General features: G+C 37.3%; 1 protein-coding gene across 1 annotated transcript; it reads left to right on the top strand.

Annotated features, from left to right (window-relative positions):
* Positions 1–2862: 2862 nt before the first annotated feature.
* On the top strand, positions 2863–10748 carry LOC121376373 (dehydrogenase/reductase SDR family member on chromosome X-like). The gene is made up of 7 exons (XM_041504218.1): positions 2863–2993; positions 3773–3883; positions 6665–6733; positions 7755–7856; positions 8417–8618; positions 9522–9741; positions 10342–10748. The coding sequence occupies exons 1-7, from the start codon at positions 2864–2866 to the stop codon at positions 10504–10506; spliced, it is 999 nt and encodes a 332-aa protein (XP_041360152.1). The 5' UTR covers position 2863; the 3' UTR covers positions 10507–10748.
* Positions 10749–19835: the final 9087 nt, after the last annotated feature.

The raw sequence follows: 19835 nt of genomic DNA, 5'->3' as shown, positions 1-19835 counted from the left end.
GCGGTTTGTTTGCAGTTGGTTTGTAATAAATAAAATACTAAACGAGCTTGCCTGTCATACCGTTTTTATGAAACTCGTGAACAGTGTTGGTATCTGACTCGCTTTTGCTCGTCAGATACCAAAACTGTTCACTCATTTCATAAAAATGATATGACAGGCAAGCTCGTTTAGTATTCTATATGCATTAAACGTAATAAGGATAGTCCCGTTAAGCGATAAAAAGAATTTTTTTAGATGTAATATCGTAACCGTGTGAATCATTTGGAAATCGTCTGTCGAAAACCAAACTATCTTTTCTCTCATTAATATAACTTTTAACCTCCGCCTTAGGCAGACAGTCCAGATAACCTAGACATGTGCCCAGGGGGGCATCCTTGAAACTTTAGTACATATGACCCGGGCCGCATTTCACGAAGTGATGTTAGCGCTGAGATCGCCTTTTAAAGGGACATTCTTGAGTTTGCTGCATTGTAAGATGTTTCCGACTAATAACATATTCTACGATTAAACTTACATATTAAATATATTTTCTTGTTTAGAATATCAGTGTCTGTATATTCAATGTGTTTCTTGTTATCTCAATATGTGTAAGAAACCCAAACTGGATTTTGTTGGCAAATAATTTCGTACGTACGAATTTTTTTTTTTTTAGAAAATAAAATGAAATTTAACCTAGTACAAATATTCGAACGATCAGAAACACGTTTAATATACAGCCACTAATATTTTATGCAGAAAAATATATTTGATATGTAATTACAATCATCGATAACATTTTTTAAACTGCAGCAAACTCAGGAATGTCCCTTTAAGTGACAGACCCATATTTTTAAACACTACGACGTATTTTTCACTATTAGAGCCGTTTTGATACTTAAATTTTAAATTAAAAGTTATATATATTTTAGTGTCTAGATTACCTGTTTTCGTAGTTTCTGGGCATCCAGGTTTTTGTAATAACCCGAAATTAATTTTTCATAATTCTAAAAACGTCTGAGAAGTAACGGTTATCGAGACAAACTCTAATCTATTTTTAGACGTTATATCCTCCGTTTAAACGTCAATGACTTAGTTTCACTTTATTATAACGTTATCCAGATGTGTTACAGGTTTGTAGATTAACCAAACTTAGTGTCAATTTTCATAGGATAAAACTAGGGTCTGCGCCTTTAACTTGATGTTAACACTAAGTTCGCTTCGTAGAACGGGGCCCTGAACGACAAAACTATTCGCACGTCTTAAAAGCGTGTGTCTGCACAAGACAAACTCAAAGGGATGTTTTAACAATACTGTGAGTCACTGTGGAGTATTTCGTCATTAGGAGGACTGCCATTTTCCATATCGATAGGCCTATATATTTCTTACTCCGTTCTTTTACAGGCGGTGCAGAAAGGATGGGGTGATCTTGTGTCGTGCCCGCTTCTCACATTGCTTAATTAACTATCGTCGATTGGATGTCAAACATTTGGTAATTTCGACATATAGTCATAGAGAGGAAACCCGCTACATTATTCCACTAGTAGCAAGGGATCTTGTATATGCACCATCCAACAGACAGGGTAGCACATACCACGGCCTTTGATATACCAGTCATGGTGTACTGGCTGGAACGATAAATAGCACAATGGGCCCACCAACAGGGATCGATCCCAAACCGATTGCGCATCAAGCGAACACTTTACAACCGGGCTACGTATCGTCACTTCTCTTGACTGTACGTTACATTTTTGTGGAGTGTAATCATCTGGAAACGACAGGAAAAGACATATTTGGTGACAGAAGTGTGGTGGAATCGTTTAAAGCTAAATATTTAGGTTTTTATACAAAACTTCGGATAGTTACTTTAACATAACTTTAAAACAAAATTAAAGGGACATTCTTGAGTTTGCTGCAATGTTTAAGATGTTATCGACTAACAGAGACTTTTTAACAATTGTTCTGTAAGAGGACTGCCACTCCAACCGTGTTTGATGAATAGACGCAAGACGGCGATCATTTGAAATTTAAAATGTTTGTTAGATAAAAGGAAGAAAATAATAAGGAAATAAAATTAAATGGTCGCTAATCTAGAGATGCTGGAGCAAATCTTCTCATGCTGGTAAAAACAATGAACATTCGAGAAAAATTAATTGGCTGAAACCTTTTCACCATGTATTTCCAAATTTCGAAATTCAGTCAGTGGCGGATCCAGAAAATCCATTGGGGGGGGGGGGAGCCAATGACATGAAGCGAAATGCCAAGGGAAGTTTGGGGGAGGTTTGGAGGGGATCGTAAAAAAAAAAAGACCCCCCCCCCCCCCCCCCCCCCCCCCAGATCCGCCTCTGTCAGTTTTCAATTAGTCTTTTTTGTTTTTTATTTTAACTAAACCAAATAACATTTGGCCAGGTCAAAGTTCGAGATGCACGGAATTGTTTATAGAGCAGTTATATACTACCACCAGTGATAAATGTGACAGTATTTGTTGTCTAAAAATTAGTTTCATCTGATCAATAAAAGTATGCAATTTTATTTTATCTATTACCGCTGTGCCAGGTAGCCATGTACTTGAATTTTATATGGGAACCTTGTAAAACTAAGTAGGCCTACTACAATTTTGTGCGAAATCAGAGGTTATACAAACATGAGTCATGAAAGGTTCCACTTTTTTCAGTTAATATTTTGATGGAGGGGTTGCAATACTGATATTTATGGGTCATAGTTTGTTTGATATATTGCATATACAGTTTTTAACCACAAACGCTAACATGGTCACCTAATAAGGGATTTTATTTGGTCTAGTACAACCAATACGTTAGATGTAGCGCCGCTATACGGTGGCTGGATTTAAAATACAGAATAGATTACCAGGGGAAGTTACTCTTATATGATGATGGCTTCCTATTTTATGTTTTGGTTATGGTTTGTCTGGCGAATATGGTGTATGCTAAAAATATACGTCATTGGTCTTGTAGCACTGGCTTTTCAAATGATTTCCAAACATAACAAAATGCCAGGTGAATTTTTTAATCTGTCGGCTGAAAACGATATATAATGATTAGCCTATCATTAGTAATCATCACGTAACATTAGCCTCGTGAGATGATGAGTCATTAGGCTTATCTCAGTCACTGAGTCGGTGATCAAAGTTCAAAAAAAAAAAAAGATTAGAAAGGAATACAAAATTATAATTCAGTGGAAAGAGTTCGACCCGTATCCCTCTATCATCCCCTGTGTCAAAGGCTCTAAAGACTAACCCTAACCCTATCCCTAAAACTACACTAACTTTAAGTTTAACTGACTAACCATTGAAAGGGGGGTATGGGTCGAACTCATGTCACAATACATACACAAGTCATTATATTGTAACTGTTGATATTCATACATATGATTATGTGTGTAGCCCTGGAAGCCCTGAAAAACTGTGAACCGGGCTACCTCATAAACTGAATTGGTCTATTTACGTTGGACTTGCTTTTAAGAAACCTTACTTACGATTGAACCCTGACGTCAAAATACTTTTGTTGAATTAAGAAAACCTTCCCAAAAACAAAGTGCACAAATAAGGAATAGACAAGTAGATATTCAAAATATTTTTATACATATAAGGAAATGTATACACAATGTCCATTCTGCACTGTGCACACTACAGGTATATTAAAAGGCATGTAATATTAAACAAACCTAAATAAACAACAGATACATGGCTGTAATTTTTTTTCATTAATGTTATCTTCCATTGTTTTGTGGGTTTCCAACTTTGATCATATTATATATTTGTCCTGTCCTGTTTCAGTTCATGTTGATGAGGATGGTCTGGTTGCCATAGTTACAGGAGGAGCATCAGGCATCGGCCTGCAGATTACGAGGATCTTGACTACTAAGAATAATATGCACGTGATCATTGGTAGGGCTTTTTACTTTTAAACCGGCCTCGGTGGCGTAGTGGTTAGGCCATCGCACAACAGGCTGGCAGGTACTGGGTTCGGATCCCAGTCGAGGCATGGGATTTTTAATATAGATACCGACTCCAAACCCTGAGTGAGTGCTCCGCAAGGCTCAATGGGTAGGTGTAAACCACTTGCACCGACCAGTGATCCATAACTGGTTCAACAAAGGCCATGGTTTGTGCTATCCTGCCTGTGGGAAGCGCAAATAAAAGATCCCTTGCTGCTAATTGGAAAGAGTAGCCCATGAAGTGGCGATAACGGGTTTCCTCTCAAAATCCGTGTGGTCCTTAACCATATGTCTGACGCCACATAAACGTAATTAAAATGTGTTGAGTGCGTCATTAAATAAAACATTTCTTTCTTTCTTTCTTTTAGTTTTAACTAGTTAATTTTAAAAAATTTGCTTACTTGAGGTGCTTGCATCGCAGGATCAAACCACCTCGGTGGATCCATACAACTGATTGGGGTTTTCTCATTCCAGTGCACCACAACTGGTCAAAGGCTGTGGTATGTGCTTTCCTGTCTGTGGGAAAGTGCTTATAAAACATTTCTTGCTGCTAATGAAAAAAATGTAGTGGGTTTCCTCTTGACTATGTGTCAGAATTACGAAATGTTTAAATTGACATTCAATAGCCGATGATTAATTAATCAATGTGCTCTAGTGGTGTCGTTAAACAAAACAAACTTTTTTGATTTGGTTAATTTTTTTGTAAAACCTAACAGCACAATTTGTACTGTAATATCTCAAAGATTCAGAATAAATACTGTTAAATACAATGTACCAGCATATACTACAGGCGCATGTGCAAGGGGTGTTTTGGGGTCAAACCCCCCTCCCCTTGCTCAAGCAGATTTTCTGTTTTTGTCAATATATTTTCCCTGGGAGCTTGACTTAACACACACACCCAACTCCCCATCAGCTTCTCTCACCACAGTCTAGATCTCTCTGCTAAATTCTTTTTACACGCTCTGATAGTAAATGACAGGTGTGTGGCACAGGTGACGACAAAAGACAGGCTCTTGCCATGATTACAAAGCCAAGTACTGGGATGTGGAGGTGGACAGAAATGAAATGGTAGAGGGTAGTGTGATAAGAAATAATTAATGTAATAATAAACTAAATAAGTAAATTATTGTTGTGGGGATTTTTAGACAGGATCAAAATGCTCTGAACCAGTTCCATGCTTTAGAGATTGTGATGAAAATCATTGATCCCATGGTTAGTGGATTTTTACAAAATTCTAGAAGCCCTAGATGAAAAAACAAAAACATCTTTATTTTAGTGACTAATCTTATCAGATATAATTCAGTTAAAAGGACAGCATGTACATGAGAATAAGACGTTCCTCTTGTCTTTATTGTTTAATATGAGAAATCATGCACTCCTAATAATAATATTAACCATTCCAATTATCAGAGGTCATTAGAACATTAAAATTGTACAACACATGTGTGATGTTGTCACGGGGATCTTATAATACCCGTAACTGAATAAAACACGATTATCCAAATATCTCTCCTAACTGTATATCTATTAGATCTCTCTGTATCGGGCAGTTTAAACCCGAGTGGCTCATCTCTAGGTATAATCGGAGATAGATCTTATATAAAGTATATGTAATATAGCACGTTTAGTTCACTAGAAAACACAACAAAACACAATACACTTTGGAATCTGTATTAACCTTAAGCTGACAAATATATTTGCCGCAGTTAATTAGTTAACAATAATAATAACAACCCAGAACTAATAACTTAATTAGTTAATCACTAGGTGTCTAGTTTACACAATATTCTAATCACTTCACCGTGATACAACACACACACGTGTGATAATTGAGAAACGCTACCAGGGGAACTTAATTAATAAAGGAATTACAACTCTATTCCTACTTGGTTAATTTTTAATTAACCCTTAACTACTCATTCAGTAACCTTGTAATACAGAATTAATACTGGTACCTATCACAATAAAGACAATAACATACAGTTTACCTAGGTCCTCTAGGATGACCGGCTAAGCTTTATACTTTTAGAACAGTGAAGCCTACAATTTACTTCGTCAGTTACCGGAAACACTGTCTAAATAATATTGGTATAATACAGTATTAAAATATTTAAAGTCACATCAATCACATCAAGGTTATACAACAGAGCAGAAATAATATATTTACCAGTCCAAATGGACTAACGTTCCCTGGTTGCCTTCCAATATGTTTCTCCCCGATATCTCTAAAATCCTATCTATTTATTAAAAAATCTGAGAGACAGCGAATATCGCCTGGGGGCACACAGCCCTCTAAAACAATTAACATCGCCACAGGCGAAAAGATAAGAGCATGTTCCGTCACAGATGTGAATGCTGCTATCAAGCATTTCTTTCTCCTTGTGTTTCTTTTTTTTCATTTTTCATATTCTTTTGCTTATATTTTCTTCCTCTATTTATCTTTGACTGTTTAAATGTAGTTATGTAATATAGTCATCATGTATATTTTATGTATATAGAAGAGGGCCTCGAAAATCGAAAAACCTATGCCTGATTCTTTTGTTCTTTGTGTAATAAAATGTTTTTTCAATCAATCAAGCATTGCAAAAATCATACTTAGTCTACTTAACTGATCCTCTTGAGTAGTACTCTACTGCAGGAACACAGGCCCAGCAGGGATGATTTCAACATTCATATTTTATTCCTGAAGTTTTATACACTACATGTGTTTGACTTGTTTTCTATTGAACAGCATGCAGATCCAGAGAAGAAGCTCGGAAGGCCATTGATGGAATAAAGAGTGAACTTTCCATAGCAAGAGGTAACTATTTGGGCAAAATTAGCCGTTCTGGAACCTTTTTACCATGTCTTTCCATCATTCTACCCACAATATTAGTTGTAATCCATGTAAAATGCGTAGTGATCCATTTGCAACCCTATATAGCTGTTTGGTAGTAATGCTACATGTAATATGAATAAATGTGGTTATCCAGATTGACGCATTTTTATTTAATTCGGGCAAAAGTCAGCCTGCCTCCTTCAAATATGGAAGCCAGTACGCATATGTACATCAATAACCTGCTATTCTGTGTATGTTTTCAGAAAATATTTTGTTGGACATTAAATAGATCAGCTACCATGCAACAGACCTTTATACATGTATAATGATTAACGTAACAAGTATAGTTGTGTTGGTCACAACCTAAAGACAGAAGTACTTGTAAACCATTGCTGGTTGTCCAGAATAGTGTAGTGAAATTAAAGTTGTTCAATGTATATAAATGTTTATGAGCTATAACTAGTGTTTGTGTACAACAGCAGTTGGGTGTGTCCTCGAGGGGGGGGGGGGATGCTAATGATCCCCATTTGGCAATCAATTATTTTTCCAAAGCTGTACATTGCCTTGAAAATGAAATTGTAACTTGTACAGTACAGTTCAGGGCTTCTAGATTATGGTAGCCCCACTCCCATGGCTGGTAATATTAAATGTTGGGCTAGTAAGTAACTACTAATGCCATGCCCGACGGCTAGTGAATTTATCTTTGTCAAATGTTGCAGTTGAGTCTTATTTTGTAAATATGAATATCTTGCCCCCCACCCCAACCCCCAATCTTAGTGTTTATAAGCTCTATCTCCCTCTTTAGGGAACATATCTGATTATTACTATTATTTAGTAAAATTGTATTAACTTAAGCTAAAGTAGGGCTAGTGAATTCTTTAAATCACTGATCCAATGGCTAGTGGATTTTATAAAAATTGTAGAAGCCTTGAGTACTACATTAGCTCGTTATGAAAAATTATTGGTGATGTTTGTAAAACATTTTGTCATTTTTTCTCTTTAGTTGAGTACATGCATCTGGATCTGTCCTCATTAGCATCTGTGAGGGAGTTTGTGACAGAGTTCCATAATCGAGATCTTCCTTTAAATCTCCTTATTAACAATGGTAAAAAAAAAAAATAATAATAATTTGGAGTACGGTAATCAAGCGAATAATTAATGTATTTCCAAATGAGATAAATCTAAGATAACGTATTTTCAACCACATGTAATTAATATTTGTTTATAAAAATTTGATATCATAGCTTTTGAAACTAAAGGTATTAAGTGATATTTTCTTTTAACAAATTATAATTTGAATGAACTAATTTATTTTTAATTTATTTCTCATTAGCTAATTTTAATATAAATGAATTGTCAATTTATTTCACATTGGTTAGTGAATTTCAATATTTATTTATCACTGCCTATTTTTATATTATTAGTGAATTGGTAATTTACTTCATTGGCCAAGTTTAATAGAGTGAATTGTAAATTTATCTCTCATTGGTTAGTTCCAATAGGTGTGAATTATAAACATATTTCTCATTGGCTGTTCTAGCTGGAGTGATGTGAATTGTAAATTTATTTTGTTGGCTGAGTTTAATAGTAAATTATAAATTTATCTCTCATTGGTTAATTCCAATAGCTGTGAAGTGTAAACCTATTTCTTATTGGCTGTTCTAGCTGGAGTGATGTTTGTACCATACAGTGAGACCACTGATGGATTAGAGGAGCACTTCCAGGTGAACTATTTCGCCCATTTAACTCTGACCAGCTTACTGCTGCCATTGCTCAAACAGTCGGCTTTGGATGACCAGTATTCCAGGGTGGTTAACGTGTCATCTGTCACACACTGTGCTGCCAGTTATGAAGACATACAACCAAAGTATGTTGAAAAGTTAAAGTTTGTTATAAACAGTCTCATGGCCAAACTGGCCAGGACTTTTTTTGCACATCTGTCATTGGTCCAGAAAATTAATTTTTTATTTCAAAAACATTATTTATTTGAATGGGTGCTGTTGTGTTATGTTAAGACATTTGTTGAAGTTTGCCTTGTTGCCCTGCCTTCTGGTCATAATGCCCCCCCCTCCCCCCCCCCGACCCCCCCCCCAAAAATAAAGTAAAATATATATATATAATTTGCCAAGTTTGAGGACTGATTTAGGTTAGAAATAACATATTTTATTTTATTTTTAAATTTTCACATTTTTGTAGTAGATATGTCCAACTAAACAGCAAAAGGTAGTGTAGGATTATGTAACCAGACTCTTGGGGGGAAAAGACCCAGATTAAATGGCACATTGACACTTGTCTTAGTGCCACAAATGGAATTGATTAGCTAGTCACATTTTGTAATAAATGCATATTTCAATTGTATATGTGCCTAATGTAAATAAAGTTTATTATTAGGGCTTCTAGGTTATGGTAGCCCACTCTCATGGCTAGTGATATTTAATGTTGGGCTAGTAAATATCTACTATTGACATGCCCAACGGCTAGTGAAAATAAAATGGTCAAATGTTGCAGTTTAGTCTATTTTGTAAATATGAATATCCTGCCCCCACCCCAATCCCCCAATGTTAGTGTTTTTAAACTCTATCTCCCTCTTTAGGTGAGATATCTGATTATTACTGTTATTTAGTACAATTGTATTAACTTAAAGTAAAATAGGGCTAGTGAATTTTTAATCGTGGCTAGTAAATGTTTTAAATCATTGATTCCATGGCTTGTGGATTTTATAAAAATTCTAGAAGCTATGATTATTTATTTAATATTATTGATGTTTCAGTTTTGCTGAAGTCAGAGAATATTCCCCACATGCTGCCTATGTGGCCTCTAAACTGGCTATCATCATGGCCACCTACAAGCTCAGCGAGGAACTGAAGGAGAGTAAATGTAAAGTGACCGTGAATGCATTACACCCCGGGGTGATCAACTCTGATCTGTACAAACATCTTCACTGGTCAATAAAATGGGTTATCGATGTCATTCGGATGTCTTTCTTTAAGGTGATTCATGTTATATATGGTTTTTACTATTAAAAGGACATTTTTGACATTTGTGTAGTATTTGTAGCATGATTCGGGATAATGGAACTTTGTTAAAGGAAGGAAGGAAATGTTTAGTTTTTACGACACATTTAACACATTTTATTTATGGTTATATGGCGTCAAACAATTGGTTAAGGATCACATAGATATGGAGAGAGGAAACCTGCTGTCGCCACTTTATGGGCTATTTTTTTCAATTAGCAGCAAGGGATTTTTTATATGCACCATCCTACAGACAGGATAGTACATACCACGTCTTTTGTTACACCAGTTGTGGAGCATTGGCTAGAACGAGCAATAGCCAAATCGGTTCACTGACTGGATCACTCCTTAAAGGAATGCTAAATTAAGGTCTTTAGACCACTATGGACTTACATCTCCTGAAATTACCTTGTAATTATCTCTGCCATAATAGTTCTTTATTCTTTAACAAAAGCTAAAAACAGTTTTAATACCAGATGAATGTTTATGCTGTACTTTATATGCTTTATGAAGATTTTTTGGTTTTCAGGCTGATCACAATTGCCGCTTCATTAAAACCTATTGTTGTCTTTTCAGACTACCAAGGAAGGTGCTGAATCTGTTGTTTATGTGGCCCTCTCACCAGACCTAGAGACAATGTCTGGAGGTTACTATGACAACTGCAAGGTGGCTAAGTCGAGCAGCATATCTTATTCCAAGGCACTGCAAGACGATCTGTGGGACAAGTTCAAGTCATTGTGATACATATTGTGATGTTTGTTTTGATGCGATTCTTACAGATGTTGTAAAAAAAAAAAAAAATATAGCATGGAGTCAAAAACACAGTCATTGTTGTGTATGTTGGATGTTTGTGTACCATGGTTTTATTTTGTTGACCGGCCTCGGTGGCGTCGTGGCAGGTCATCGGTCTACAGGCTGGTAGGTACTGGGTTCGGATCCCAGTCGAGGCATGGGATTTTTAATCCAGATACCGACTCCAAACCCTGAGTGAGTGCTCCGCAAGGCTCAGTGGGTAGGTGTAAACCACTTGCACCGACCAGTGATCCATAACTGGTTCAACAAAGGCCATGGTTTGTGCTATCCTGCCTGTGGGGAGCGCAAATAAAAGATCCCTTGCTGCCAATCGGAAGAGTAGCCCATGTAATGGCGACAGCGGGTTTCCTCTCAAAATCTGTGTGGTCCTTAACCATATGTCTGACGCCATATAACCGTAAATAAAATGTGTTGAGTGCGTCGTTAAATAAAACATTTCTTTCTTTTTTTATTTTGTTGCTCAAGAACTGGGATGGTATGTAACTTGGTGGTGTAGTGCTCATCATTTTGAAGAGTATTGGATGGCATGATTAGTCACCATCAATGGACTCTTGTTTTTTCTTGCCTCAGCCAGTGTCCACCGCCGATTGGTACAACAAAGGTCATGGTGTGTACTGTCCTGCATCTGTGAAATTGCATATACAGTCAAATCCGCTTATTTGGATGTACCTCGTGCAGCAAAAATATATTCAAATAAGCGGCATATACAATAAACTGAAGTTACAATTTCGACATACTATATACCCAGTTAGGACCTCTTATGATTTATATGGCTGTACCATTACCAATATTTATTTACATGCTTATATACCACTAAGGTTTCAAGCATGTCTGTACCGGGCCCGGTCTCTGGATAGCCAGTGATCTGGTCCGGGACTTATATGGCTGTAATTTAAAATATGTTGAGATCCTGTTAAAGAGAAATATTTTTGAATTCCATTAAAACCTGGAGCAGAATGTGAGAAGTAGACATAAGCAAGGAGACTGCTATTAGGAAAACATATTTTCAATGACATACAAATAAACAAATGAAGATAAGGAGTAATGTTTATCATCCAAAATCCTAAAATGGGAACATAACTGTTTTAAGCATTCAAGGCTGTTATACAGTATATCTTTGCAGTTTGACAAAGCACGGATCTGTTCAGCTGCATACTGTTACTGGTAGAGTTCTCTGACACTAATCAAAACTGTTATAACATTAACTTTAAAATTAAATATTTGTCAAGATTCGGAGAGATTCGGCAAATATTTTGACAAATTATGATGGATCATAAAATGGAATTCCATTGATTTTGGTACATCAGGTTTACAATATTATGAATAAATCATCTTTATTAGTCCCTTACCGATCCAACCGGAGGAGACTATAGGTTTCTTCTCTGTCCGTCTGTCTCACATTTAGTTTTCTGGATGGGGTTTTTTCACAATGCCTCAAGATATTGAGATTAAATTTTGTGTATTTCTTTATCATATACTATTACAGATCAAGTTTTATTTTCATGACGATTTACCCGTTTGTGACAGAGTTATTGCCATTGAACATGAGAGATATGAAAAATTGCTTTACGGTCTTTCTTTTTGGAAATATCTCAAAATATTGAGCAGAAGTTTTGTGTATAGCTTTATTGTGTACTATTGTAGATCAAGTTTGATTTTGATTATGATTTATCCATTTTGATAAAGATACATGTAGGTATTATTGAATTTGAGAGATACTGAAATTTGTTTTCCTTTCTTCTTTTTTGGCAATGCCTCAAGATATTAAGCTGAAATTTTGTGTATAACTTTATCATGTACTATTACAGATCAAATTTGATGTCATGATGATTTACCCAGTTATGACCCTTGAGATACGAAAATTTGCTTTCCAAACTTTGTTTTTGCAATGCCTCAAGATACATGTATTGATCAGAAATGTTGTTTCAAATCAAGTATGACGTTCATGGAAATTTACCAATTTTTGACAGAGTTATGGCCCTTGAACCTAGACTTCATTCACTGCCAGAATATTGCCTAAATGAGAATATCACAGAAATAAATATTCCTAAATTATTCTGGAATTTTATGAATGTGGGGTCTTAAATAGGTCTTATCTTGAACAGTTGGGAATTTGGTGTGTTTTGGAGTGCATGAATCCTGTCATAGTGTTACACAAACCAACAGTTGTTAGTAGTCTTCAAAATTCTTGGCAGCAATCAGTAGTGCCGACGCAAAAAGCTGTTGCATAATTGATCTTCAACATCATTTTTATCATTTCAGGTTCATGTATTTACTTTCTTATTACTTATACAAAATTGCCATCGCAAGATGATCAGAATAGTGTAAAATATTCTGGCAATGTTGGCAAGCTTACATGTAGTTATTTAATTAAAATGTATCTTGTCAGGAACATATGCAGAATAGGTCTAGACTAAAGGGCTGAAATCATCTAGCAGGGTTTCTGTCAGAGGGTAAAACGGGTATGGTGCCATACCCAAAAATGTTTTGCAGATTTTTTTTTTTAAGTTAGCCTTTTGACAAAATTAATTACTCTTAGCATGACTAATTGTAACCCATTTTCTTTCTGGAGGAGGCCCTCCATACTCCCTATTGCCTGTGATTGCATCAATTCCATAACGACATACCAAATTGTTAAATGTCTACATGTACAGCAGACTATTATTAAAATATTTGCTTTTGTGGAAACTTAAATCATCCCTTTTTATTGACAAACATAAGCTTTCTATTTCTTTATTCTTTCACTTTATACTACTTAATAGGTGTGTATGGTGATGTGGAACTCTGGAACTGTTTTTAAATAATGTTTGATGTTGTGATTGCACTGTTGTCTGTGTGTGTGTCTCTCTCTCTCTCTCTCTCTCTCTCTCTCTCTCTCTCTCTCTCTCTCTCTCTCTCTCTCTCTCTCTCTCTCTCTCTCTCTCTCTCTCTCTCTCTCTCTCTCTCTCTCTCTCTCTCTCTCTCTCTCTCTCTCTCTCTCTCTCTCTCTCTCTCTCTGTGTGTGTGTGCGTGTCTGTGTGTTACTGTGAATACTGAGATTATATGTGATATTAATGTAGCATTACAAAGGACCACCCTTTACAGTGAAATACACCCAAACACAATATAATCATGTTTGACAATTTGAGTTAATGGTGGATTAATTAGGCCACTAGAGTATTATAATGGAGAAAATTTATGTCCTCCTTATGGGTGGATAGGAATTCATGAAAGTTCACCTTCAACATCTTTTTTCAGATTTTATCTTTAATTCTGCGCTTACTTTAAAAATATTTAAATTGTTATGTCCATTTTATTATGAGATAATAATAATTATTTAAATATACTATGTGTTGTTGATATATTTATAATGATCATAAGCTCTAGTATTAAACGGATGGTATAGTTTGATAATATTTAATTGTTAAAGCATACCTTTTATTTTGCTAGAATGACTTAATTACAAAAGATTGTATAAATGCATTTGCCCTATTTTAATATCTTTTTGGAAATAAATGTTTATTTGTTTGTAAAATTGTAATTTGTATGTTTGTTTGTGTGCAATTTATTTTTGTATTTGGAATTATGAGATAAAGAATGTGAATGAAGGAATGAAGGAAATGTTTTATTTAACAATGCACTCAACACATAAAATCTGAATGAAGTCTTGAGCAAATCGACATCTGCATTTGACAAGTTAGCCAATCTTTCAATTGATTTTCAAATTTTAATGTGGGTTTCCGGGAAGCTGACTCCACCTTCTGGGGGGGGGGGGGGGGGGGGGGGGGGGTGTCAGTATATTATACAGTTCAAAATAAGCAAGGGATAGTCAAATGTAATATTAAATAATGGAAATTGTTCATTATATATTTTAATAGGAATTATTGGAAAAACACAAGGGATTATTAAACAATACATATCATGAAATGTTCATGTCTGGATAGTTTGATATGGCCAAATGGAAAAAACATTTATGCCAATGGTAGGGAAGATGAACTTGACGTTTTTCCTTCAGGGGATAGTAAGTGGTGAAACCCTTCGCGATTCGCTAAACATGCACGGGTCTGGCTAGGCATGCTTCTCATCAAGTGTTCAATCTGATTTGGGGGTCCATTCTTCAAGAAAGCACATACCACGGCCTTTGACCAGCACCTCAAGCGAGCGTTCAACCGACTGAACTAGTCCAACGACGATTTTTTACTACTATGTGCCTCTGGGATTAAGATCTAGTGTGTGTCAAAAACAAGACGGGATACTGCTACAGTGGGTGCAGAATGTATGCAATCAAAAAGTGTTAAATTAGGGGTCGCATCCCTAGCACGTGCCATATGTGCTCACGTGATTCGCGTTTGTATGAACGCTTGCGTTTTCGAGGTTTCGTTCAATAATTATTCACAATTGATTTATAATATCCCCCATTTATTTTGGACAATATGTAAAAATTTAAATATATTAAAAGCTACACTTAATTTGTTTTTCGGCATGTTCCTGCAAACGCAATTGTTTAGGCCCAATTATGCATACTCAATAAACGTAAAAAGCTTATCTGTACTTTTGGAAACATGGGTTTTTGCCAATAGAAAAAAAGAAAGAAATGTTTTATTTAACGACGCACTCAACACATTTTATTTACGGTTATATGACGTCAGACATATGGTTAAGGACCACACAGATTTTGAGAGGAAACCCGCTGTCGCCACTACATGGGCTACTCTTTCCGATTAGCAGCAAGGGATCTTTTATTTGTGCTTCCCACAGGCAGGATAGCACAAACCATGGCCTTTATTGAACCAGTTATGGACACTGGTCAGTGCAAGTTGTTTAAACCTACCCATTGAGCCGTGCAGAGCACTCATTCAGGGTTTGGAGTCGGTATCTGGATTAAAAATCCCATGCGTCTACTGGGATCCGAACCCAGTACCTACCAGCCTGTAGACCGATTGCCTAACCACGACGCTACCGAGGCCGGTTTTGCCAACAGATTTTAACTGATACCGACCTGTATCTATTGTGGATGCCCCTTTTAATCTATCTTGAGAAGACTATATTCTTTTCTCTCTTTTTTCAACTACCACCTCTAGTTTCTTTTAACCTGGGTACAGCATGCCCGCATTAATTGTATCTGGAGTGGAAGGGGCGGGGGGTGGGGGTGGGGGGGCGGAGAGGCACAATCTGTAGTGGAGGGGATACAACCACTAGTTTTATCTTTATTTATATATAGAGTAGGCCTAGAACAGCCCTCCTCGGTTCCTATGGCTTGATCACCCTGATAGAAAAGCGTTTATTAAATGTTTCTGAATGTATTATATTCCTTCTTTTTTTTTTAAATGGGAAGGTTAAAAAAAAAGTTTGTTTTGTTTAACGACACTACTAGAGCTATTGTATGTCAAACATTTTGTAATTTTTTACATAGTCTTAGAGAGCAAACCAGCTACATTTTTTGTCCATTGTTAGCAAGGGATATTTTATATGCACCGTCCTACAGACAGGATAGCACATACCACGGCCTTTGATATACCAGTACACTGGCTGGAACGAGAAACAGTCCAATGGGACCACCGACGTTTGTCGATCCCAAACCGACCACGCATCAAGCGAGCGGGCTTGAGCATGTCATTTATCGTGAACCATTTCATAGGCGTCGGAAGTGGGAGGAGGCGGGGGAGTAATGAATTGGACTACCAACTATAAAAAGAATGCAGTCATAAATTAATTTATAGCCCCATCCCCTTTAATTTTTCTACACCTATTAGAAGTTTGTTTTGCTTAACGACACCACTAGAATACATTGATTTATTAATCATCGGCTATTGGATGTCAAACATATGGTCATTTTGACAATTATGGAGAGGAAACCGCTACATTTTTTCCATTGTTAGCAAGTGATCGTTTTATATGCACCATCCCACAGACAGGATAGCACATATCACGGCCTTTGATATATCAGTCGTGGTGCACTGGGTGGAACGAGAAATGAGCCCACCAACGGGGATCGATCTCAAACCGACCGCGCATCAAGCGAGCGCTTTATCACTGGGCACCCGTCCCACGCCTATTAGAAAGAAAGAAAGAAAGAAATGTTTTATTTAACGACGCACTCAACACATTTTATATACGGGTATATGGCGTCAGACATATGGTTAAGGACCATACAGATTTTGAGAGGAAACCCGTTGTCGCCACTACATGGGCTACTCTTTCCGATTAGTAGCAAGGGATCTTTTATTTGCGTTTCCCACAGGCAGGATAGCACAAACCATGGCCTTTGTTGAACCAGTTATGGATCACTGGTCGGTGCAAGTGGTTTACACCTATCCATCGAGCCTTGCGGAGCATTCACTCAGGTTTGGAGTCGGTATCTGGATTAAAAATCCCATGCCTCGACTTGGATCCGAACCCAGTATCTACCAGCCTGTAGACCGATTGCCTAACCACGACGCCACCGAGGCCGGTCACACGCCTATTAGAGTCTTATTAGTGTACAGGCCGACAGATCTGTCCTCCCCCACATGGTATTACGATTTTGTTTTTTTAATACAGGGTAGGGGCGTCGAATACGTCTCTGACGCCTATGCATTATAGGCCTACAGAGTGTGCATTCTGAATTAGTATTACCGTTATTAATGCTGATTTTATTGCTGGTGGGTATAACTTGTATTTCACACACTGCTTTCATACACGGCGGAAAACGTGAAGGAATAATCAGTTACGTGATTTGAGTGATCTTCAGGGTACTTGTGTCAGGGCCGTGTATTGATCTGTAGGATCGTACAACGTCAGTCTAGTAAAACATTTAAAACCATAACTACATATTCTTTTGAGGAGACTATATCTAGTTGCTGGTGGTCTATTAATTTTTCCGTGGTAACGCGCAAGTTTGTCTTACACTTTCACAATTTTTACAGCTGTGAAAATAAGCTGTTTTAGAAGTAGAGAAGGCTATACTCTGTAAGCTTAAACCACGTACACGTTTCATGACGTTTGGTAGACGGTGCGAAAGTCACGTACGTATTACTATTCTTTACAATCATAATACAATTAGACATTGATATTGAAATTAAAGTTTGTTTTCTTTATCGACACCACTAGAGCACTCTGATTTATTAATATTAATCATCGGCTATTGGGTGTCAAACATTTGTTATTTCTGACACAGTAATTAGAAAACCAGGTAGACTACATGTTTCTATAGTAACAAAGGATCTTTTATATGAGCTTTCTCACAGACAGGTCCTTGACAGAACATACCAAAAGAAATGTTTTATTTAACGACGCACTCAACACATTCCGATTAGCAGCAAGGGATCTTTTATTTGCGCTTCCCACAGGCAGGATAGCACAAACCATAGCCTTTGTTGAACCAGTTATGGATCACTGGTCGGTGCAAGTGGTTTACACCTACCCATTGAGCCTTGCGGAGCACTCACTTAGGGTTTGGAGTCGGTATCTGGATTAAAAATCCCATGCCTCGACTGGGATCCGAACCCAGTACCTACCAGCCTGTTGACCGATGGCATAACCACGACGTCACCGAGGCCGTGACAGAACTTACCACGGCATTTGGTATACCAGTCGTGGAGCACTGTTTGGGACGAGATAAAAATATTAGAGAATGGATCCACTGAAGGGATTTGATCCTACGACACAAGCACCTCAGGCGAGCGCTATATAGACTGTGTTAGATGCCCCCACACCACCTAACCCCGTCATTGATGTAACACATTAGTTAGGTGAAACTCGTGAATTTAGGGATTTTTTAGAAGCAGTACGAATACAAAAGAAGAGAAAATAGAAGTCGATTTGTATAATTTAACATTTATAGAATAAAAGCTGTTTCAATACATTTCTCGGTGTAAAGATATATACGATGAAAAACAAAGAAAAAGAAAAAAAGATCTGCGGTGCGGGATTTAGCTCAGTCGGTATTGCACTCGCCTGAGAGGTTTGGGTAGACGGATAAAATCCCTTCAGTGAAAGTGCCGCATGATTAGTATATCAAAGGCCATAGTCTGCGAAAAAGTGCATAAGATGAGAAAATGTAGTCTTGTATCAGAATTAACACATGCTTGACATCCAATAGCCAATGCCAAGTCTGATTTGCCCACCCCCCCCCCTTTTTCTGGCTTACAAAATTTTAATGGGTCGTCCTTTTCGTAAGTAGGTCCATGTGCCCTTTTCTTCTTAGTCCCTTCCTCATATTTCCTGGATCCGCCCCAGAGATGATTAATCAGTTTTCCCTAGTGGTGTCGTTAAACAAAAACTAACTTCTTTACTGAGGAAAGGATAGGCGTCTGAAGATGCCAGTAGCTGGGGGAGGGGGGGGGGGGGGGGGGGGGGTCGCAAACTGGAGGAGTCATTTATTAAATGTGGGGTCGTATAAAAATTTAATTGTTCTAAAATAATGTAGAATGTTTATAATCAACCCTTGTCGTATTAAAACAGTTTCTAATAACATGGAGAGTTATGTTTTACATTCTTGTGAACTTTCGGAGCAAAAACAAACAAAATATTCGTTCAAATTCATATTTATATCGCCTTTCAACTGAGGTGTGGGGGCAACGCATACCCTGAACTTTCTAGCCTCTCTGTCACCCCCTCCCAAGCTTCCGAAGCCGAAGTGGTGGATTTAAGGGGCCGCCAAGCCCCCCCCCCCCCCCCGTAAACTTTGCGACAGTTAATTTTATAGGTTGCTCGGAATCCTTTCGGTCATTGGGGCCCCCTAAATGGATTGTTTTTTACCCGCCAGTGGAAAACAGCCAGTTATATAATATTAGGCCTTCGTTTTGGAGGCAGCGTGTTTGAACCTCAATTATTTCAATATAAGCAGTAATAACACTATAGTATTAACATATTGTTATAAGAAGAGCAAAATAATGTCTAATCTGCTCTAAAAAGGTCCAGTATATCATTTAGGAGTTTCATAATTTGCAGTTTGGTCGGGAGGGGTACATGGGTGAATGGGTTGATAGCTATATACTTCAGTAGTCCTTCGATCCCATCGAAGAACGTCTTTTTTTTAACTGTGATGTGTACTACAAAATCTGAACCGATTATTTTCTAAACTGCAAACAAAAAGGGGCTATTTCTCGTTCTAGCCAGTGCACCACGACAGGTACATAAAAGGCCGTGGTATGTGCTATCCTGTCTGTTGTATGGTGCATATAAGAGATCCCGTGGTAGTAATTGAAAAATGTAACGTGTTTCCGCTCTAAGGCAATGTCGGAATTACCAAATGTTTGACATCCAATAGTCGATGATTTGTTTTTGTTTGGGGGGGG

Source organism: Gigantopelta aegis, chromosome 6 (assembly GCF_016097555.1).
Source record: "Gigantopelta aegis isolate Gae_Host chromosome 6, Gae_host_genome, whole genome shotgun sequence".
NCBI classification, from domain to species: domain Eukaryota; kingdom Metazoa; phylum Mollusca; class Gastropoda; order Neomphalida; family Peltospiridae; genus Gigantopelta; species Gigantopelta aegis.
This window is presented reverse-complemented; position numbering and strand designations above follow the sequence as displayed.

Excerpts from the sequence above, each read along its gene's own strand:
- LOC121376373 (XM_041504218.1), top strand. The coding sequence starts at position 2,864 with ATGATGATGGCTTCCTATTTTATGTTTTGGTTATGGTTTGTCTGGCGA. Across the intron at positions 3,884-6,664 it reads TAATATGCACGTGATCATTG|CATGCAGATCCAGAGAAGAA; the intron begins GTAGGGCTTTTT and ends TCTATTGAACAG. Across the intron at positions 8,619-9,521 it reads TATGAAGACATACAACCAAA|TTTTGCTGAAGTCAGAGAAT; the intron begins GTATGTTGAAAA and ends TTGATGTTTCAG.